This window comes from Malaclemys terrapin, chromosome 17, assembly GCF_027887155.1.
Source record: "Malaclemys terrapin pileata isolate rMalTer1 chromosome 17, rMalTer1.hap1, whole genome shotgun sequence".
NCBI classification, from domain to species: domain Eukaryota; kingdom Metazoa; phylum Chordata; order Testudines; family Emydidae; genus Malaclemys; species Malaclemys terrapin.
This window is the reverse complement of record NC_071521.1, coordinates 13,405,399-13,428,376: the sequence shown is the minus strand read 5'-3', so window position 1 is coordinate 13,428,376 and position 22,978 is coordinate 13,405,399. Positions and strand designations below refer to the sequence as shown.

The 22,978-nt window shown below is 49.0% G+C and overlaps 1 protein-coding gene across 18 annotated transcripts in view; it reads right to left on the bottom strand.

The window, feature by feature from the left end:
• The window catches only part of DNM1 (dynamin 1), a 104,141-nt gene that overhangs the window by 24,288 nt on the left and 56,875 nt on the right, over window positions 1-22,978 (bottom strand). For 14 of the 18 annotated variants that reach the window (XR_008442647.1, XR_008442648.1, XR_008442650.1 and 11 more), the window contains exons 11-15: window positions 18,117-18,203; window positions 17,793-17,863; window positions 16,279-16,330; window positions 14,305-14,316; window positions 12,714-12,827 (exon numbers count right to left, since the gene is read on the bottom strand). Coding sequence is in view for 14 of the 18 variants with exons in the window: in XM_054007678.1 (XP_053863653.1) it covers window positions 12,714-12,827; window positions 14,305-14,316; window positions 16,279-16,330; window positions 17,793-17,863; window positions 18,117-18,203 (336 nt within the window). In the remaining 4 variants the exon portion in view is untranslated. The remainder of the gene's footprint in view (window positions 1-12,713; window positions 12,828-14,304; window positions 14,317-16,278; window positions 16,331-17,792; window positions 17,864-18,116; window positions 18,204-22,978) is intronic. The other 4 variants (XM_054007670.1, XM_054007674.1, XM_054007672.1 and 1 more) reach the window with 1 other exon arrangement.

The window sequence follows — 22,978 nt, the reverse complement described above, 5'->3', positions numbered from 1 at the left end:
AAAGCCCAAAGAAGATGATCTGACCATTATAATGGCCCTATAGGCCTTAGTCAGCTATCTCACGAAGTCCCAGGGCTCTGGGGATGATTTAAAGGGTCTGGGGCTCCGGTAGCCACTAGCGCCGGAGCCTGCCGGAGCCCTGGGGCAGCAGCAGCGGGGCTCCGGCGGCAATTTAAAGGGTCCGGGGCTGCAGTAGACGCTACCGCCCCGGCCCTTAAAATAGCCACCGAAGCACCGCCGCCGCTACCCCAGGGCTCCGGCAGCAGGGTTCCAGGGATGATTTAAAGGGCCTGGGGTGGTAGCGGCAGCCGGAGCCCCGAGCCCTTTAAATCACCGCCTGAGCCCCCGGCTGCCGCTGCTACCCCGGGGCTCCAGCAGTGAGGCTCTGGGGACGATTTAAAGGGCTTGGGTCTCCCACTGCCGCTACCCTCTGGGGCCCTTTAAATCACCACCCGAGCCCCGCTGGTGGAGCCCTGGGGTAGCGGCGGCGGGGCTCGGGTGGTGATTTAAAAGGGCAGGGGCTCCTGGCTGCCGCTACTGCAGCAGAGCACCGGGCCCTTTAAAGCTCCACCAGAGGCCGGGGCCCCCTCCGATGGTGATTTAAAGTGCCCGGGGCTCCGCTGTGGTAGCAGCAACTGGAGCCCTGGGTCCTTTAAATCACCCTCGGGGCTCCCAGGCACCTCTCCAGCTGGTAGCTCTGGGGGTGATTTAAAGGGCCCAGGGCTCCCAGCTACTGCTACCACAGCCCCAGCCCCGAGCCCTTTAAATCCTGATTTAAAGCGCCCCAGGGATTTAAAGGCCCTGCCTCTTCTGATAGAGGCCACGCCCCTTCCGATTGAGGCCCCGCCCCTTCCTAAGGACTCCAGAGTACCAGTAAGTCCTTTAAGTTACTTCCACCCCTGTAGGTGATGGTGTATGTGTGTCTTCACCCTGTACCCATTTTGTTTCCATCAAGGCCTTAGAGTTCTTCCCCTTCATCACATAGGTATTGCTTCTGTAATCTTCTAGTCTCTTCATGCTGTCACTTCCCACACCATTGCACTAGTGCCAGGATTTGCACTCAACAGTTTGATCTCCATTACACCAAGGTAAATCTAGAGTGTATTCAATGGTGTTAGGACCAAAACCTTGACCCACTACAGCTAATGGGAATTTGTCGTTGACATTAATGTGATCAGGATTTAGCACTTTCTCCAGATTTACACCAGTGAAACTGAGGTCAGATTTTGGACCCTTGACTCTAATGTGCCCTAGGAGTCATACACACATGTAAGGATTTATACTCCCAGCAGGGCCGGCTCTAGGCACTAGCAAACAATCTGGTGCTTGGGGCGGCACATTTTTAGGGGCGGCATGGCCGGCGCCAGAATGCCACCCCTGCCGCTCCTAAAAATGTGCCCCGGCCGCCCTAGCTCACCTCCACTGCTGCCGCTCGCGCACCGCTGCTCGCCCTCCCTCCCAAGCTCTCAAACCTGGGAGGGAGGGCAAGATCCCAAGCGGCCGCGGCGCGCGAAACAGCTGATTTGCGTGCCGCTGCTCACCCTCCCTCCCAAGCTCTCAAACCTGGGAGGGAGGGCAAGATCCCAAGCGGCCGCAGCGTGCAAAACAGCTGATTTGCGCGCCGCTGCTCCCCGTCCCTCCCAGGCTCTCAAACCTGGAAGGGAGGGGGAGATCCCGAGCGGCCGCGGCACGCGAAACAGCTGATTCGCGCGCCGCTGCTCACCCTCCCTCCCAGGTTTGAGAGCCTGGGAGGGAGGGGGAGACTCCGAGTGGCTGCGGTGCGTGCGCCGCTTCTCCCCTTCCCTCCCTCCTAGGCTTGAGAGCCTGGGGGGAGGAGGCAGGGCTGGGGATTTGGGGAAGGGGCGGAGTTGAGGCGGGGCCGGGGTAAGAAAAAAACGGGGGGGAGAGGGGCGGCCAAAATTGTTTTTGGTTGGGGCGGCAAAAATCCTAGAGCCGGCCCTGACTCCCAGTCTCTAAGTGCAGTAGAAGCCAATACATTATCACCAGGCTTCACTCTCTTAAACTCAGAAGACAGTGAATTCCATCATATAGAATGCTAGTGCCAGGTTCCCAGGTCCTGGGGGCACTGCATCTATGCCCTGGAGCAATATTCAAACCAACATCCTCGAGGAGCAATTAGACCCAAATTGCTGCTCACTAGTGTAGGATTTTTCAGCTTTGAGGGTAATGAGAGCCATACACGAGCTAGAGCACTGGTGCCAGGAGGTAAATCCCCAGGCTCTGGATTGCAGCATGATGCACACACACACATTCAGCCAGTGCTGCTCTGACTCGCCATCTCACCACACCGACACCCCATTCTCTCCAAAGTCCTCGCTCCACTCTTTCCATCTTCTCAGTTTTCACCCCAGCCTGTTTTATATCAATACTCTGACTTCATTTCCTGATTGTAGAGACAGGAAAGAGTGTAACGAGCTGCCGAGGGCTGAGCCGTTTAAAGCTTTGGCTGAGCCCTCTGCCCATATGTTAGCAATCAGGGAGTGTGTGGTGGCTGAGACATCCCAAGAGCGATGCAGCCAAAAGTGGGGGGGCGGAGGGAAGGGCTCTCCTTCCAGCCTGACAGATGCAGGCAAAAATCAGAGAGGGAGGACTAGGTGCCAGTACACCCTGGGATGGGGGAGGTGGCTTTGTTGAGCATGGTTCAAAGATCTTGGCTTGATCCCAAAAGGCCTGTGTTGCTCATCAAACATCTCATTTTGCGGCAAGGCAGACAGAGGATCATAGCAGAGGAGAGGCTGCCGTCTCAGCAGCAGAATATCTATCCCATGAAACACATGCAGAGCCAAGGAATTATGCTGCAGCAGGCAAGGGGGAGGCGGTAACATGGTGGGTTGCAGGAAGCAGGACACTAAAGTGCAAATATAGGGAGAAAAGGGGTATTGGGGTGACCGGGTCTAATCAGGCCTGGTTAGTCTCACACCTTTTAAAGGACCATCATTCCTAACGATAATCACAGTGCTTGCCTGGAGGACCCTGAATGCAGCAGAACCAGTGTGGTCCACTTGCACAGGGGGAGGATAAGGAGAATCTATGCAGGAGGCCTACACCTCATGTACACAGTAAAGCACAGCTCCATAAGGGTTGGGGGGAGGCACTGCCACAGAAAAGAGACTTGCGGGTGTAGTAAGATGAGGCCCTGAAACATAAGCTCTTGTGTCAGAGGCCCAGTCTGAGGTCTGAAGCCTGAACCACAGTACTTCCAGGCATTGCTAAGCAAAAGGCAGAGGCAGGTCTCACTCACAGAAGTTGGCGAGAAGAGGGTTGTTAGAAGCAGGTGCATTCACATGTAAGTGCTAACAAGAGGAACTTGTGCCAAGATGGCACCTGGACATCCCGATACACGGACACTCCACAGACATAACAAGGAACAGGCAGGTGCATCTTAAAGACAGGACAGCATGATGGATAGATCTGTTTGTCTGAAACAACATGATCAAAGGAGGAGACAGCACCCTAATGAGCCATGGGGCTGTACTTCAATATGTCAGTAGGGATGAGAAATCTGTCCTGTAACTGTATAAAAGTAGGTCCCGGAGTGCGCATCTTTGTCTGGCCTAGGGGGCAGTAGAAAGTCCCACCACTGACTGAGCCGGTCCATTGCCAGGGGGCACAAATTCGTAGTATGTCTTGTAGAGTCTACGGGAAACTATTATTGTGCTTCGTTTGACAATAAACCTGGCTCGGGTTCCTTCGTACCTTACTAGAGTCTGTGGTCATTGGGGGTTCTCTCGGGGTCTGCTATGTCAGCTATCTGCGCAGAACTGGGCAGCACACAGAGGGAACACGCACGCAGCCGACTGTTATATCATCGAACAAGAGCAGAGCATCACACCGGTAGCTACTGACAACAGGGGGCAGCGTGGGCACATGGATCCCCTAGCCATTAACCCCTAGTCATGGAGGGCAAAGCATAGTGTTTGGGGGAAGGACTGAGACTAGTGTAGCTCTGTGGCCTGAGAAGAGGCACCCTAAATAGCCTGTTACTCTGGCTCTGTATTGGGGCCAGTGTATTTTAGACGGTCGTGGTTTGCATTGTTAACTGAATGTACATTGTTCTCCTCTGGGCCTTCATCCCCAAATACATTTTAAACAGCCAGGTAAAAATATAGCATAGCTGGATTGGAATGAGGGCTCCTGGTTTGTTCGCAGGCATTTCCTCTGCCCAGTCGGTCTCTCTGTGCAGAAAGGGATGGTGTTTTATATACTGGATACACATGAAGCTGAAGCTGATGGGGAAGCCCGCACACGCATCCACAGGAGGAATTTGGCTCTTGGAGTGCTAGGAGATAATTGACAGAACTATCAGACCTCACCATAATTAACCAGGAGGACAACCCAAGATAAGCTGAAGCTATTATGACAAGTAAAACTTTGTGCACAGAGAGTCCAAGTGTATGTACTCTGATTTATGGCCCTTGTGAAATTAAAAAAATACCAACTGAACCAAATGCTACTATTAATGCTAATGTACTTTGCTTTTCTCTGGTGCCAGTGGTGTGCTGGAGGAGGCTTGAGACCATTGTTAAAATCCCACCACCAAACTGACAGGAGGGTGGTGGTGCTCTCCTTGTCTCAGGCAGTCAGCCCCAACCTAGATGGGGTCAAATCATCCCTGACAAAAACAAATGATTTTTTTGGGCCTCATCAAATTATTTTGGAACAGTAAAGTCTTCACTTCTGTAATAGACCAAATTGTACCAGGAATTCAGTAATTTCAAAAATATTTACAGTGGAGGATTCCCCCAGACTTCCTATAAATTATTTGCCCCATCTACCTCCCCATTATCCCAGTTAAACCCCGTTCCCAGTCAATTTGTTCAGTAACAGTGTATAACAATACCCAGCATAGGGCCTTTTCTTTGCTCAGTGTTGTCACCTCCTTCCTGTATTATGAGATTTAAATGGGGAAATAAACTAATAGATTTCCCCCCAACCCTTAAATGCTCCTCATCACGTGTTTAACCTATTAGGGACAAAGCAGGAGTACTGGGTGTTCACATTTTTAGCCATAGATTTAAACTCTCTCCTCTGGCTCCCCCTCCCTTGTGTGTGCTGGTGGGTTGCATATTGCACCTAAAGCACTCTTTATCCCTGCAGCACAAGAGAGGAAGTGAACCACATGGCTCGGGGAACATCTGGAATCGCTACACAGGAGCTGAGCATCAGAGAGAAAGCGGCATTCCTCAAGTTTCCATCCAAGGTATGGAACCTTCCTTTCCTCCGCGCAACCTTATCCGTCAGATGGCTCACTTCCTGTCAACCTCTGACCTCCCCAGCAGCCAACAAGCTCCTCCCTCGAGTCTAGTTAGCATTGCACTGCCACGTCAATTGAGGCAGAAAGACAGAAGGGAAGCAAGAGAAGGGAGGGAGCAAAGACCAGAAAGAGGGAGGGAGGCACAGTGAGTGCCAGACGCGATGGGGGGAGGAAAGGAGGGAACTCGGATCGCTCCCATGGTAGCCGGAGGCTAGCTGCAAAGGCAACTGGCCAACGCGGGTCAAAGGACCCTTGTTATGGGCTTGGAAGCGAAAGCTGGTCTTCTTTGCTCTTTGCTCCGGACCCTGGGTAGAGCGACGTTCTACGGGACTGAGAGCTGGGCGGAAGGAGATCAGGATGCATCGGGCCTGAGCGTCCTCCGACCCGCTGCCACCAACTGCTGCGCCAGATGTGGGGGGTTGAATAAAGCAACGAAGTCTGCACATCTGGGCAACGGCCAAGACTTAGAAACATTTTCTCCTGGGTTCGAACAGCAGTAATTTATTTTTATTTTTTAAAGGTACGACTTGCCCGGGGGAATGGGGCATCAGCCTTTTGATGCCAACGTCGGAAGAGAAAGGGGTTTGAAGGTTCGCTCAGTGCGTGGTGCAGGCAGGGAGCAATCCCCCCTTCTTCCCAGCTGCCAATGGAGGAAACTTCTTCAAGCGGGACTTGGACTTTCCCTCACCCTCTCTCTGTCCCCAAAACACCAGCCCAGAGGCAGAAAGGGGGAAGGACTAACGTGCTGCTGCTAGCTGGAGAGCTGGACACAGAGGCTCCACTCCGTCTGCCCAGTGTTCAGACTACCTGTTCAGGACTACGAGATTGTACAGTAGTCTGCACATTGGTTAGGCTGTGCTGGGATACACCACACACGCTGCCGGTGCCGCACAGGGATGGAAACGCCTGCATGGCAGCGGGAAATGCTGGGGTGTGAGCAACGCATGCTAAATTCACCTACCTCCCCCAGTCTGCTGCGAAACAGCCGCTTGGATCCTCACCTGATGCTCACCTTTATCTGTCACTATTCGCCATCCCACTCTCACTCCCTGTCTGTCTGTCATTTCCTCCCTGACTCTCCTCACCCTCTCTTTGCAGCTGTTTCTGTTGGCTTCACATGCTTGTTCCAGTGAGAGCCACTCAGGATGCCTTGTGTTTCTTGTGCAGACCTTTGCTGGAAGTGTCCAAATCACAGGGAAAGGGGCTAGCCCCTGGGAGAGTTACGGCTGCACAGTGCCTTGCTAGCAGTCCCTTTATGAGGAGGAGGCGAAATTAAACAGCGGGACGTGGCCAGTTGGGGAATTTTATGGTGTAACAAACTTTGATTATTTTATTTAAAAAAAAAAAAGATTTCAGGTTTGGAGATTCTGGGAATCATTTTTCCTTTAAAGTTGGTTGTGGTCCTTTCTTTAGATGTGGATTGGGAGGGACAGGTAATGTGTATGTGTGTGCAAAAAAGAGAAGGAGTGAGTGAGAAAGAACAAAGAGAGAGTGAGAAAGAAGGAGGAGGGAGAGTGTGAGAAAAAGGAAAAGAGACTATGAATGGGAGAGAGAGAGAGCATGAAAGTGAATGAATGAAAGAGCAAAAGAGTAGGGGCAGAGAGGGAGGGAAGGAGTACGGGTGGTAGAGAGAGATCCCGAGGCTGTTATGATAACTGGGAAGGACTGAATCTCAGAGCATACCTAGCTCTGCAGTCTCAAAGCAGAAAAATGGGTGACAAAATCCAGCTTGCAGATGGACTGCTCAAAGCCACCCCCACATTACAGCTCCATCCTGATGGCTGGCAGGGCTTGAGCCACTGCAAAGACAACAGAGAGGGCTTCATGATGTGGCTGATCTGGGGCTTAATACACAAGAGCGTCAGCTTGCTGTAGGAAAAGTGATCTGCTCCGTGTTTCTGAAAATGGGGGTTTCAGAGGGAGATGTAATGTAATCCTAGCATTGAAGTCTCTAGCTAGAATTGGGAAGGAGCCAAGGTCTGATGTGTAAATGGACACCTACAAGTGTGTGAATAAGGTCACGGCTTCTCCCAGCTAGGAGAATCTGCCTGCATTCTCCAGTGATGGAAGAGAAGGGGACGTACGAAGCCAGCACAACTCTGACCCAGCAGACTCAAAATGGTGTATGAAGAATGTAAAAGATTCCCCATCATATGCCTGGATCTATAGACATGCAAACATCTACACACCATTTCTCTTGCTCACACACACCATTCATGTGCACAGATACTTAACACATGCACATACCCAAATACTAGACACACACACACCAAACATACCCATTCCAACAAGCACATCACCTCCTATTATTCACACATCCAAATCTCACTCAAACACAACATTCATACATGATCACATAACTGCCATGTCATCCACACCCGGTCCCGGGCATACACACCCACACAGATCCAGGCCATTCATATGGACACATAACCCACACCAGTCACACGTACACCCAAATTCAGACACACATATGCACACCTGCACACACAATTAACATACTCAGATATTCATACATGTACATACCATTCACAAACATACACACCCATGTATCAGTCTCACACACATATCTGTGTGCATTCACACTCACACACAATACAAACACCCATCTGTATACATTCAACAACACACAGAGACATATCCACACCTCGCAATATGGAGTGGAACCTTCTTGGGGCAGGTCCACACTTTAAAAGCTGCAGCAGTGCAGCTGCACTGCTGTAGCGGTTTAGTGAAGATGCTTTAGTGAAGATACTACTAGCCTCTCCTGTCGGTATAGTTAATCCACCTCTGCGAGAGGCGGTAGCTGTGTTGATGGGAGAAGCTCTCCCACTGACATAGCACTGTCTACACTGGGGGTTAGGTCAGTGTAACTACATCGCTCGGAGTGTGGATTTTTCACACCCCTGAGTGATGTACTTATGCCGACGTAAGATTGTAGCGTGGACCTGGCCTTAGTGTCTATACAGAACAGCAGTACTGGAATTACAAGTTGCACTTTTGCTGCAGTGAAACAATTTGCTATTCCTCTCATTCTACTTCCGCATAAAGGAATTTCACTCTATAGAAGGATCCTGCGAGCAGGTTCCACCGTGCATTTCAAGCAGGACGGACACACACATTTAGCTATGGAAATACACTGATGCCCTCACACAGGTATGAGGCAAGTCCTGCCCTCCTTAGCCCTTATTCAGCCTAACCTTAGTGAGACTTTTGCATAAATAAGGACAGAAGGTCTTGGCTATACAGTATATTCACACCCAAATTCCCACATGTACTAGAAGTAGACTGTATTCACCGGTGTGTGCAACCACTCACGTACACACAATGACACATGTACGTAGTCATATGCATCCCAGTTTAAATTCAGTCTTACATGTACCAAATGCAGGGCCCATGGGCCCATTTCAGTGGGATGGAGGCCTTGCTAATAAGAACCATGTAACATATTGTTCGTTATGGCTTAGGCTCAGGGCTTAATGCCCCCTGCCACCTAGAGAACTAGAGGAAAAGCCTGGATCCTACCTGTGTAGCTGGATTGTGTGCTGTAGATCTCTGGAGGGTATTAGGTGGAACAACACCTTTTTCTGCTCAGGTTCTCATACCATGCTCATCACCATGGTAACTGAGTATCTAATACCAACCAGCTACAGTGCGATGGCTGCCACTCCAGTCTCGGGGGTGCAGTGCTCTCCCTGGCTAGCGAGATCACTCTCTGTCTTAGAGAATGGTCACTGGATCCATATAGTTGCCAATCCACCATCTTGCTCTCCCACAAATGTCCTATAGGCAGAAGCCAGCAGCATCCAGGAAGTGCTGACTCCCTGTGTGGGATTCCCAAATCCAGGATGACTCCCCTTTCTGCAGCAGATCTATACTGCAGCGCTCCTTGGGTCAGGGATTTGACTCACACAAAGGAGACTGGAGAGAGAACCCAAAGAAAGGGCTCTTGGCAGCAGGGCAGAACAAGGAGCAGCTTTCCACCACCTTCCCTTCCCCCAGCATGCTCCAACAGCCTCTCCGGAGCAGCGGGAGCCCTGTCCTCACTCACACTTGATGCTGGAACCTTTAAGACACTTTTAAGTTCCAATTCTTTTTTTGGGGGGGGAGAGAAAACAAACTAGCATTGTGGAAAGGCTGGTATTTCACTAATGGGACCCAGATGTCTCTACTCAGATTTGATGCCCAGTCCTGCCGTAACAGGGCAGGGGAGGGAAGCGCTGAGCTCCAGTCCACCCGCCTCAATTTTTGAGAGGTGCCAGCCTAGCCCAATGTCGTCCTGCCACCCCCAGTTCACCCCTAGTTCTCCCACCAGATGCCCCAAATTCTGCAACCGGCTCTTCCACCAACACGAGGGTTTTCTTCCCTGGATTGAACACTCTCATTTCCTTTGGCTGTTTGCTACAGCGCCGTGGAGCCAACAGGCGCATGAGAAGTCAGGGTTGTCGTCTGTCCAAACCTAAGTGAATCGGGACTCTCAGGCTGCACTCAGGGTGACTTAAAATGGGGCCTTAAAAGACACCATTCCTCCCTTCAGATCAGGGGGACAGGGAGGCAGATAGCCCTTTCTGGGGAAGAGAGGGGATCTGGGACTGAGACATATGGAGACAACCATGTGTGGAGATACCAGCCTGGTTTGGGAGTGATGCGTCTGAGAAGCTCCTCTCAATGAGGGGCAGAGGGGCCGTGGGTGATGGAGACAGCCCTGTCCCCACGTGGGGTAGCAGAGCCCTGGAGGACAGAGTCAGCCCTGTAGGGTAGGGTAGAGGGTTAGGATGGGAACTCCAAAGCCAAGGGCTCTCCAAGCTGCCCCTGTAATGTACTGACTCTGTAAGCTGAGCCTGGCCATGGAATCCAAGTGGAAGTTACTTCCCTTTCCTTCCCCAGAGGCCAGAGATCAAGGAGCTGAACTGGTGAGAGGGGGCAGGAGTGGGGAAAAATCAGAAATAAAAACAAGCTCCCCCTTTCCCTCCACCCTTCTCCAGTTAGAACAAAGGCTCCTTTCTCCTGTGCTGCTCCTGCCTCGTCAGCACTGGGTCACCCTGCGTTTATTTAAGGGACGCTGGCTGGCAGGGAGCTGTTTTAATTAGGCTGCTCTGCCTCTCACCGTGCAGAAGGGAAGCGGTGCAGACCTCCAGCTGTTATTCACCCCCAGGGTTACCCTCCTCATAGGATAAAAGGGGCGCCCCGTCCCCCTCCCATGCAGCTGGAGTCTATTAACATAGATTATGTGCTACAACCACAGCCCGCCCGCTCCCTGCTGGGGCAGAGGGGTGGGGGCGGGGCTACGCGGTCATCGCTGAAATCCAGATGCAGAAGCTGTTTTTAATTTAAAACAATGCTCAAGCCTTAAGTTATAACTGCCTGACCTGCACACATAACCATGAGGCAGCGTTGCCACACCAGGCAGCTCTGTCTGAGAGTTCATGGGGCTTGAAAAAGGACTGGCTGATTTCCTTTGCACAATCAATTCCAGTTCCTTGCTGATTACGGGACTGATGCATGCCCCAGCTGAACTTAGACCTGATCAACACCTAAAAAATAGACTGATCTAGCTATTTTTTGCTCAGGGCTGTGAAAAATTTCACACCCTGTGCAACATAGTTAGGTCGACCTAGCCCCCACTGTAGACACAGTTAGGTTGACAGAGGATTCTTCTGAGGTCTTAGCTACCACCTCTCACAGAGGTGGATTAACTACATCAACAGAAAAACCCCTTCTGTTGATGCAGAAATCATTTACATTTCAGCACTCCAGCTGCACAGCTGCAGTGCCATAGCTGTGCCACTGAGGTGTAGACATACCCCAGACTAATCAGCTCCTGGTCAGGGAATGACATTTCAGGCCTGATTCTCTACTGTGTGGCACCTTGTGTCATCATTTCCAACTGTGCAAGGTGAGAGTTAAATGTGCCCACAGATGTAAATGAGTGGAGAATTCTGGTCTGGTAGCAGTTTACAGGTATGTTGCACAGGTATAAACCACGACACAAGGTGCAAGGCCCCTTCTCTTCCTGACCAGTAGTTTGGAACCATTGCTTGGAAAAGCTGACTGAATCTGAATCCATTTGTAGCCATCCCCCAAAGTATTTCTATCCCTGGCACGTTGAGTGGTATTTGAGTTTAAATTCATGTCATTCTGATTACCTTCTTGCTGTTCATTCCCACTATTCAGAGATTTAGGCCCAGGGGCCAGAGATTTTGTCTTCCTTTATGACTGGCACACTGTTGATAGTAGACAAATAAATAAATAAATAACAATAACTTCAATTTGGACATGATTCTGGCAGCTGGTATCTTGCTCCCTGCTTGAGTGGAAGAGGAAGCACTGGGAAGCCATGATTCCCAACTTTCAGGAATATTTATTTTTAAGGCGGGTCTACAGAGCAGATCCATGCTACTTTCTCATTTATTTTCTGCATGTACTATTATGGTTTGTTAATAACAGTACTCAGCCCTTTCACATTCAAAGCACTTTATGAACATGAATTAATTGATCTGCCCAATACCCAGATGAAGTAGATGAGTACTAATATTCCCATTCTGCACATGAGGAAACAGACAGAGAAGTAAAGTGACTTACCCAAGGTTACAGAGGGAGTCAGTGTTTGAGCTGGGATTTTAATTCCATAGCTCCTGGCTCTGAGTCCTGTGCTCAGACAACTAGGTCACACCTATCTTGAATGACCACACAAGACTAGAGTCAAGCTTAGCCACAATTTAAATAGTCACTATAGCTACTGCTGAGAGTACCACAAAGCCCTGGGTATCAGAGCGCTAACCCATCCGCTCCCTCCTGTGAGTCGGCCTGCCAGAATAAGACAGAAAAGTGCCCTGCCCACTTTTTACTGACTCCGGAGCTCGAAGCACAGTCATTTCCAACTGGATTTTCTCGTCAGTGCCAGGATTGCTGCATCCAAATTAATTCCATGACCTTCACAGTTAAAAGGAAATATCCTCATTCCAGTTGAAGCAATATCAAGGCCCCGCTAAGAGTTAAATACAAGAAACAAGGCAATAGATTCATGGGTTGATGGAGGGGCTGGCAGCAGCTGTTTGAACGCTAACATATACAGGGTGTGACTAATGTGCAGGGCTCCATTTGGGCATGCCCCTAGGGGAACACACAGTTCTATACCCCACAAACAGAGTATATGGCACCCTGATTATAGCTCCCGATCTCCTGGCATCCCTTCCTGGGAGAGGTTGAATACTGGTTTGTGGGATCACTCCAGGTCCCAGGGGTATGGGCTGTTTTATAGAAGCAGATAATTGATACACAGAAAGTGTATTTATAATACCCAGCCACTGTAGGGAACTAAGGGCCTTATACAAAATACTCAGCCACTGAAAGTCAATGGGAGTGGAGGGTTCTCAGCACCACAGAGAACTAGGTACCAAAGCCATACTCCAACCAGCCCTGAGGCTGGGCCACTCACCTCATCATCCTTATACCACGAGAGGTTCTCAGCTGTCAGGACAAACCAGTATTCCTTGGCGCCGCCCTTCATGATCCCAATGTTATTGATGGTGAGCCAGCCTTTTCGGATCACCTGTGGGGATGGAAATTGTCAGCGTTAAACATGGCACTGAAAACCTAGTCCTCCTAATGGTTGGGGAGAGAGCAGAGTATGTCCCTACACACGCAGACCAGCACAACAATGACCAGGACCACCGTGCTCTCTGTTCCTGCCAAAAAGCCCCTCACTAATTTGGAGCGCCGAGGTGATCAAGCCAGCACCTGTCTCCAAACAGGAGAAGGGTTAGGCAGGGAATGGAAGGGAGGCAGGAGAGAACCTGGCTCTGTTGGGGGTTACACCATCTGCCAAGCACTCAAGGGGAAGAGAGAACTGCAGAGAGAATCTCAGACACTGGCCCAACCCACAGAAACCAAATCACAGCAACAATCACACCCAGAAAAGACCATGCCTAGAAAGAGCAAAGGAGGAAGCACACCCTGGCAGAGACAGGGAGCTCTCCCAGCACTTGGGGTTGGAGGGGACTGCTTCACAGAGCTCGAGGGGAGGCAATTCAAGAAGAAAAGTAGAGAGAGGTAAATGAAAAACAAATTATTTAATTTCGTAACGCAAGGCGATACTGAACATCTGGGAATAATGATGCATCTGGAATTCACACCCTGAACTTAACTGTGTGAGATAAATGGCATGTGTGACTGTTACTATACATATGTACATTAGCTTTAATAGATAGATAGATAGATAGATAGATAGATAGATAGATAGATAGATAGAAAGTCCCATATTTACATTCTGTAAATGAGCTAGGAGATTATTGATTAGTGGACTTTGTAACTTTAAATCAATGTTTGTCTATTCCTATACATATGAGTTAGTAGAAAGAGTATATGTATGTAATAGCTTAAATATAAGCATGTTAACATATATGTGTGTGTGTGTGTGTGTGAATGTGCATTACTGCAGGTGTTCATTATTGTACATGTGTGCATGAGCCTGCGTTACTGTGCGTGTGAATTAGCCTATATGTGTATGTATCGCTGCATGTGTGTGCATGTTAAAAATGAGTGTGTGTTGTAAACAATATGTATGTGAATGGCTAGGTGTTTGTGCATTAATGAATACTGTTTTGTATGACTTAATAAACATCTGCATAGTGTCTGCATCAGTGCATTCATTGTCCATATCTGCAGGCAGGGGTAAGTGGATTTTCACTCCTCTCTTTCATGCTGCTGATTGTTAAAATTCACAATGGACCAATTCTCTCTGCTGACAGAAGGGGGCACTAAAGCTGAACCCCAGATCCTGATCTCTAGGTTGAATGGTCTCCCCAGCTCCTCCCGCTTACACACTTTAGAGGCAGCTAAAGAAATTCTCATAAATTTCTCATGCTGCTTTGCTCCCCACTTCCACTTCATCTGTATCTAACATCAGCTGCCACTTCCCCCCATTGCAGTAGCAGGTGGAATGGTCCATGTGCTGTTCCTGATCCTGCTCTCCCCAGATGCATCATTAATGCTCATTAGCACAGCCTGCTGAGCGGCCTTCTACTCACCAGGATCTCATCCTGCAAAGGGGAACCATAGCAACAGCAGCAGAGAAGAGAGGAGAGGAGCAGAGAGAGGAGAGATTGTTACTAGGAAAGGAGGAGTGGAAGGAGGAAAGAGCCTCAAAAATTAATCATCAGAATCTTTTACCAAATTAGCATGTCAGCTGCGAAAACATCAAAGACCTCGGGCCCCAAAATAAAATCTGCTAAAAGAAATGAAAGCTCAAGCTAGTTACAGGCAAATCCACGAATGAAACAGAAAAGGATTGACTCCCAGAGCTGTTCCACACCCAGGGCAAAGGCAAGGTATTCACTGGTGCCCTTCAGAGGATGGTCTCCCTGCAGCTGGGAGATACCCAGTAAAGCCCTTCAGAAATAGCATCCGAAGAAAGCAGTGATCCAGCTGAACCTGCCAACCAGCCTTCCAGCATCTCTGAAGCTCTAACTGTGTTTCAGGGAAAGGTGGCCAAATATATTTTGAAGATGATTCACTCCAGATGAGCGTTTGGGGTTGTAAAGGAAGAAGTTGTTCACCTACATTATTCGCTGGGCTGCTTCTGTACCCTCCTTTTGTAGAAGGTGCCCAAATCTCTGTGCAGACCTTCCAGGCTAGATAACCCTGTGGTTCTCCCCGTAGCTCTAGGACAGGAAGGTCTTCTTTGCCCCTCTGGCTTTCAATAACACATACACTCCATGCACTACATGGAGGCAGCAGGGACTTCACATTCCATTCACTATTCTCTCCCAGGAGAAGGCTCCACCATGAGGATGCCCAACCCAAGCAGTGCCGATGGATGCCAACGACATCTCCCTGAGCAGGTGGCTTTAAAGCCTCCTGTTCAGGTGGGACTTGCCTCTTCCAGAAAACGTGAGCCCAGAAGTTCTGCAAATTGCCCTTTGGCTCCCAGACAGTGGAGACCATTCATGTGGTCAAGAGAGACGACTGGGAAAGAAAACTCTGCGGCATGGCAGTTTAGAGCCGGAGCTGGGGGAACTGGAGGGTATAGTTTGCCCCAGTTTTTGATGGACTGTAAACTTGCATCAGGACCCACCAAATCAGAGAGCATCCTCCAGCTCTCACCTGCATAGAAAGGTCAAGCGCAGCTGGGAGAAGTGAATGACGCATCCAGGGATGTGAGGAGAATTAACACTGACATCTGCCACTATCCAGAAAGCAGTGGCTTATATGGCTAGACCCCTGATCACCCCCCCTGCACTTTCAGCTCTTTATTGGACCATTTGATAATTTAACTGTCTAGCGTGTGGCTGGCCCAGTTGTAAAGCATGGTGAACCCATCAGGAAATGCAAGGTCACCCAAAGAAATGGATGAAACTTGAGATGCTGTGGACTCTGCCCAGTACCCAATGCCAGGATGATAGTGGAAGGGGACTGGGCCATGATATGCGAAGTGACACGGTTTCGAAATCAGTTCTCTACTGCAAGGATCCCAGCGTCCCCTCTTTTAGAGAGTCTTGCACCCTGCATACCCCCCTGCACTGAGTAAAGTCTGCAGCACCCTTCCTTTGAGCTCTGATCCTCAGCTAGGGCAGATGTTGCAAGCCTCTGTAATCACCTTGTCAATCTCCCTCATGTGATTCTGCTGGGCCAGCTCCTCCACTCACTTACTGTTAAAGCCAGCGGGGTTGCGCCAGAGACAGCGAAGAATATGATTTGGCCTTGTATTTAAGCAGCTAATAGACATCCATAGTCCTAGTCTTACTGAGGGCAATGCCAGCTCCATACATAACAATTGTTCTTTTGCAGGAGGGACAGTCCATATTCTTCAGAAATGTTTCCCCTTTGTCCTTCCCACAGGCTTCCCTAATCCCATACATTTCAGTGGGGCTAAGATGTCTCTCTAAGATTCTTCCCATCTGCCTCTCTTTATACCTTTGAAGTGTTGCTGTGTCTGGCTCAACTGACAGCCTGTCAAGCAAGGTATGTATCCCTCTCGTAGCCTCAAGCGGGAGGGAACTTACCTGGTTGCCAGCTGCCTTCTTCTTGCTCATCTGGCTGCTCCTCTGTTGAGCACTACAAACAAGATGAGAGACATTCAAAGCCCATCCAGCACTCCCTTCCTTCCTGACTCCTGCTCCCTCTAGGCTTCTGCAACAGCACATTCAAGCTTCTCGCCCTCAAGTTCCAAGCCCTCTACAGCTCCACCTCAACTACATCTTTGGTCTCAGCCTGACCTACTCAACCCCTTGCTTCCTATGCATCTTCTAAACCAACTGCTGACCACCCGCTCTCTATTCTTCCTTCACTCCTGCCTTCATTCTTTCTCCCATGCCACCCCCTAGGTTTGTAACTCCCTCCCTCTTCTCATGCAACCACTTTCTCCTCTGTCAACCCCTGCTTGTAAACAGGTCTTCCATGAAGCCTTTCAATATTAATACACAGAAGAAAGGAGCAAGATAGAGAACTCTGCAGTGTTTTGAGACCACAGTACCTGCTGGTCTCTGCAGCATTTTGGGACATATCTTGACCTCAAACTGCAAAACAATCTTTGTCGGTGATGGGACCTCAGTTTATCCCTGTATGTCTGAACTGTACTGTCTGTCTAAGTTACAGCATCATCTCCTGGGGACAAAGACCAGGTTTTGCTCTACATTTGGTAAAACATTCAGCACACTAATGACTCTCCATGAACAATTTAATAATTCCACCTGATTTTTATTCTTTGTCCTGCCTGGTTGGATATAATCATTCCCTGCCCTTCCCTAGCCCCTTTCACCCAAGATCTCACTTGTGCTTTACAAACATGCATACTTAGCCTCACAAACTCCTCTAGGGTAAGTCAGTGTCATTATCTCTGTTCTATAGATGGGGAAACTTAAATACATAGGGATTAAGTGACTTGCTCAAGGTCAAACAACAAACTAGTAGCAGAGCCAGGGATAGACTCCAGGTCTCTTGGGCCTGTCCTCTATCCACCAGTCCATCCCTCCTCTCAGTGGGGAATGACATGGTTGACATGCCAGCCACAGCACTGTTGACTTGCTCTAGCTTTGGGTTTCTTTAATTTCTATCCTGACAGCTCAGTGCTCACTCTGCTACGCCACATTGGAGGCCTAGTTTTATTCCTTACTTCCCAAGGGGTCTGGGGGCGAGGGGGAATGGCATGAGGAGGCAACACACTTACCCCCAGATGATGAGGTGCCTCACAATAACCCTCCAACCAATTAAGAGTTGGCCTTGTGTGTGTGAGGTGGGCTGAAGTGAGACACAATGAAGTTGGGGGGTGTCAGGACTCCATGGAGAACTGCCCTCACCCCCCAGGGGAAGAGGGAAACCTATTTCTCTCTTTACCATCCTGCACATTTTACCTCACTTCACCCTCCCATCAAAGCCAGGGTGGCAAATTGCTCCAAACTCTCCACCCATGGGGCTCTGCAGCCACGGCCTACAGCCCACCTACCAAAGCGCACACAGAGCAAGGCTGCAGGGGAGCAGGGGCAGGGGGAAGGAGGCAGTTCAGGGCACTGGTGCTTACTTGGCGAAGCCAATGAAATCCTCGTGGTTTGTGTTCATGTAGGCCAGCTCGATGTCTATCAGGAGCATGACCTGGGGGGCAAAGACACAAAGAAAGTGGGTGAGAGACAAGGGATAGGTGCTACTAACACAAAGGCAGGTAGCAGGAGCCACCATTGAGTTGCCTTATGGCTCTTCTCAGCCAACACCTCCCTGAGCTTTCAGGGCATTTCTCACCAGATCCCAACTTTACAGCAAAGGCCCATCTCTATCCCTATAGCTCATACTGTTTCCCTAAAGGCTCCCGCTCTGCCCCCCGCCCTCAGGCATGCCCTGCAGGCCCTACCTGATCCTTGGTCCTGCCCTCTCGCTCACGAATGTGCGTAGTAACAATCCGATCCATCTCCTCCCGCAGGTGAGGGTACTGGCTGAGCTGCAGGAAAGAGAAATACATGCACGTGGGAAAGTGGGGCAGGATCTGGGGAATAACGCTCCCCTCACAACCATAACAGGGGTCCTAGAGGGGTAAAGGCACAGGAAAGCCAGAATTGCAGACAGATTTTCCCAAGTTCCTGTGGGGCCAAAGATCTCATTTCCTGTGCTTTGAGCTTCTTCAGAGAACAGCCCTTCTCCTCAGCAGCAACCCCCCTATCCCGCAGAAGACCAGACTACTGCCAGCTCAATTTGTTTTACATAGCAAGGGGCCCATTCCCATCCCTGGATCTGAACACACCCAGCCTTGGGCATGTCTGAAATCCCAGTTTTATGGCTAAAGCCCGTGGCTGGTTGTATCCCAATAAGTTCTCTGAAGAAGGTCAGCATCTCATTGGCAATGTAGGAAAGCGATGCCATGGCAATATCTCCATCATGGCTTTTGTCTACACTCTTTTTAAAACCCACAGCAGCAAGTCTCAGATCCCAGGTCAGACTTGAGCTCATGCTATGGTGCTAAAAACAGCAGTGCAGATGTTGCGGCTTGGGCTGGAGCTTGGGCTCTTAAACTCCCTCCCTGGGCTTCAGAATCCAAGGGCCAGTCCAAGCCCAAACATCTACACAGATGTTTTTAGCGCCTTAGCGCTAGCCCACACTGCTGTGGGCTCTAAAACGCAGTGTACTGTGTAGATATATCCCGACATGAAGGGGAGAATCCTGGGTGAACGAAGATGATCAAAGCTGGTCTCACATCCCATTAGCTGGGTCACTAGTGGACAGTGGCTTGCCCCAACGAGCAATGGCACAGGTGAAGACGGAGGGCATAGCCAACCTCTCAGGGAACCAGCCTTCTCCCAAGGAGAAAGCAGCAACCCTGGACTTTACAGGTGCTCTGGGTGTGTGGCTGTAGCATTTTACTCCCCTTCTGCACTCCCTTTGCACTGGTGCAAGGGAGTGGAGAATCAGGGCCAGCATTTGTGTCACAGGTAAGTCCACTTTGCCACTGAACGCTTGTTTCACACCGTGAGAAGCGAATTCAGTTTGCAGCATACAAACAAAAGGGAGTGGAGGGACACTGTCACCTGCAGTTGTTCAAGGGGGAGAATCCATAGAGATTGTGAATGGGAAACATGACAGTGCAAGCCAGGAAGCTGAATGGGGGCCCATGGCAGCCCTCTGGCATTCAGGCAGCACTTCCTTTATAACAGAAAAGTGCCACAGTATTCTACAATAAGGGGACAGTGGTCCCAGTGAAATCAATGACAGTTTTACCATTGACTTCAGTGGGATTATGCTTTTGTTCCTAAATGTCACATCCCACAGTGGTGCTACTACAGCATTTGAGCCAATCCCTGGAGAAGGCAATCATTTTGCTTTCTTCCTTAAAAAAAAAGTAAGCTCTTTGGGGCAGGGACTGTCTTTTTCATTTGATGTGTGTACAGCACCTAACACAATGGGGCTCTGATCCCTGATTAGGGCCTCTAGAAGCTATTGTAATAATCATAATAATAATTAGACCCCTTTATTATCCAGTTAATCATTCTCTACTTAGCACTTAACCAACATGAACCAGTCAATTCCTGCACCATTCCTGAGAGGAACAAGTGCCACTATCCCTCACTTTACTGAGGAATAGTTAGATGAAGATCACACTGTAGGGCCCCAATCCTGCACTAACCTCAATAGGGCAGCACCCATGTAGTCCTCAGTGCAGGATCAAGGCCTAAATTAGCTGAAGTCTCAACTCCAGGCCAGTTCTTAGATCACTCCTTTCTCTCCCTCCTTCCCCAGAAAGTTGTTTTTTCCCTCTTTTGTTCTATTATTTTGAAATATTTCAATCTGACCATTTAACGCCAACTGGAATTTCCTGGCACCATCATTATTACCTCCTCCTACTATTTTGGGCTTCATTTTTGGCCATGTCTCTCATTTGCCTTAGTACTGCACTACATCAGTTCTGCTGATCTGATGGGGGGTTTTAAATCTAATTTGGGTTTTGGATTCTTATAAATAAAGGACAATGACAATATGCTACAGGAATCAGCCCAGACCCTGCACAATCACCATTGGAAGCTAGAAGGTATAGGGCAATTGCTGCAAGTACTGAGGTATTTGGGTCTGCTTCACTACTACATCACTCCAGGTTTATTGCATCACGGTCACACCCTTGAAATCAATGCAGTTGCCCTGGCATATGGCTGGAGTAAGGGAGCAGTGGATCAGGCCCCTCTCTTTATAAAGGTCTCTTCTGTTCTGAATGTCACTGGCTCCAGATTGATAGGAACAGGCTTTCTGCTCACACTGAAGGTGGCCCATGTGGAAATGGGCTCCCCTCATACCTTGAGAAGGGGCATATTAGGATTTCTCTTGGATCTTTATAGTTTAGGCTGCTTGTTGCTTTAGAGGGAGAGGCAGCACTTCCTGTTTTCTTCTGAGGCTGAGGGGGTGCTTCATGTCAAAGAATCAAAAACAGGAAGTTGGAAAATCTCTAAGCAAATCTCAGCTTCTTTGATTCAAGAACAAAAAAAATAAATAACACGAATAAAGGCAAGGAGAGGTGCAAATCATTCTCAGTTTATTCAAATCAGGATCAACCAGCAAAGGTTACAAGCAAAAGAAACCAACAGCACCACATTCACAAGACGTCATGCAGGAGGCCTCACACCTCGGCATGCGTGGGAGAAGCAGGGGTGGGCAAGAAGGGGGATATGAACACTGGCCACGAGCTGTCATGTCCACTGGGGAACATGCAGTGGAATGCAAGAGGTGGGGGTAATGCCAGCAGTGCAAGCAGCACCCAGAAATGCCATGACTCTGAAAGACGGGAGAGCAGGTGACCCTGCCAGGGGCTCTCAGCCGGTCTGGGATGGATTTCCACACTCAAGTGGGTTTTCACTCCTGCCCTAATTGCATTTTCCTCTCCAGTCATAATGCAAGCTCAGGACCTTCTCTTAAAACAGCTTAGCCCCAGGGAAATCCTCATGACACAGCTCTAGGTCCCTGTCCTTTCTAACACTAAGAGTCCATCTCTTAGACAGGAATCTTAAGATCTCTAACTGAAAGAATCCTGATTTGTAAGGCACCCTTTTGCATTCATAAGGCTCTGCTGTGCAGTTTGGACACAGAAAGTTCCTGCTTTTTGAAATCCACCAGGGGGGATGCTATATTCCTGGATGCACTGGCTCTGATTCTCTGCCTCCCTACCAGTTGAATTTCATGCAGTCTCAGTTGCATAGAGTGTTCTTGACTATCTGTTCAAAACTACTGCATGATGTTGCCGTGTGCTGTGAAAAACTATCTTGAAGGGAGCTATACCCGATTTCACTGGTGTAAATAAAATCAGAATCAGGCCAATGAGGCCATGTAAGGCTATCCCTTTGATTGCAGTCAATGGCTAGACTCTCTTCACATGGCTAGGCCATATTCACAAAGGCGCCAAAGAACAGATGGCTTTGTCTCATTACCCCCCAGAGTAGGCTGATTTCAGTGGTGGATGAAGAGATCCCTGTATGAGCAGTTTTAAAGCACTTTGAGATCATTCAGGATGGAATAAGAGATTATTATTAACAGCTATAATAACTAAAGAGCCGTAGAAGAGACATGGCTTAGCCATGTGAAGAGAGTCTAGCCATTGACTGCAATCAAAGAGATAGCCTTACATGGCCTGATTGGCCTGATTCTGATTTTATTTACACCAGTGAAATCAGGTGTAGCTCCCTTCAAGATAGTTTTTCACAGCACACAGCAACATCATGCAGTAGTTTTGAACAGATAGTCAAGAACACGCTACGCAACTGAGGCTGCATGAAATTCAGCTAGTAGGGAGACGGAATGTCGCTCCCCCAATGCCCAGAAAACTTGGATTAACATTCCTCTTATGAAAAGCTTTGTGGGTCTTTAATAAACACAGAGTCTCAATGTTATGTCTCATCCCAGAGGTAGCATAGGCTCCTAACACTATGGTAGGAGGTTGGGTATTCTACTATGACAATTCCTGCAGCACCTAGACTTTCCTTGGAGGTCTCTCATCCAAATATTAACTAGCCCTAACCCTGCCTAGCTGGAGATCAAGCAAATGTGCAGCCCAAGATGTATGAATTAATGGACAAGTACTACACATCAATAAGTCCTTTACACAGTTCACCTCCACAGCTTTACATCATTAGAAAGTGTCACATGTGCAGCCTACCCTACTGGTAAATCTGTCCCCCAGGCCCTCAGAATTTCCCATCTTGATTCTGCAACATCTGTCTCCATTGCCCCCTCCAATCCATACAAAATGCTGCGGCTAAAGTCATCTTCCCTGCCAAACATCTTGACTATCTCTCTCTCTGTCTCTCTCTCTCTCATACACACACTTGGAATTCTGTTCTCCCCTCTGCTCCCCCATCCAATTCAAGTTTCTTGCCACTGTTTTCAAAGCCCTACATAGCTCTGCTCCCCATCCTTGTCAAGTCTCATTTTGTTCCACAACCTCTGCTCTGCTAATGGCGACAGCCTTGATGCTCTATTTATTAGCTTATTGCACCATCATCTCTGTTGCTTCTTCCACATTGCCTCCTATGCATGGAAAACCCTTCCTGAACTCATCCACAAAGCTCCTACCTTCCCAGCATTTAGGTCCCCCTTAAAGACTCACTTCTGCTATGCTGTCTATGAAAAATCTAGTTGACATGTATATTAACTTAACTGCATTTTACCAAGATGAGGGTTAGTCCCACCTAGATCACTCTATTTATATGTTGTACCCCTCCCCCTAAACTCTATTTGAATGTC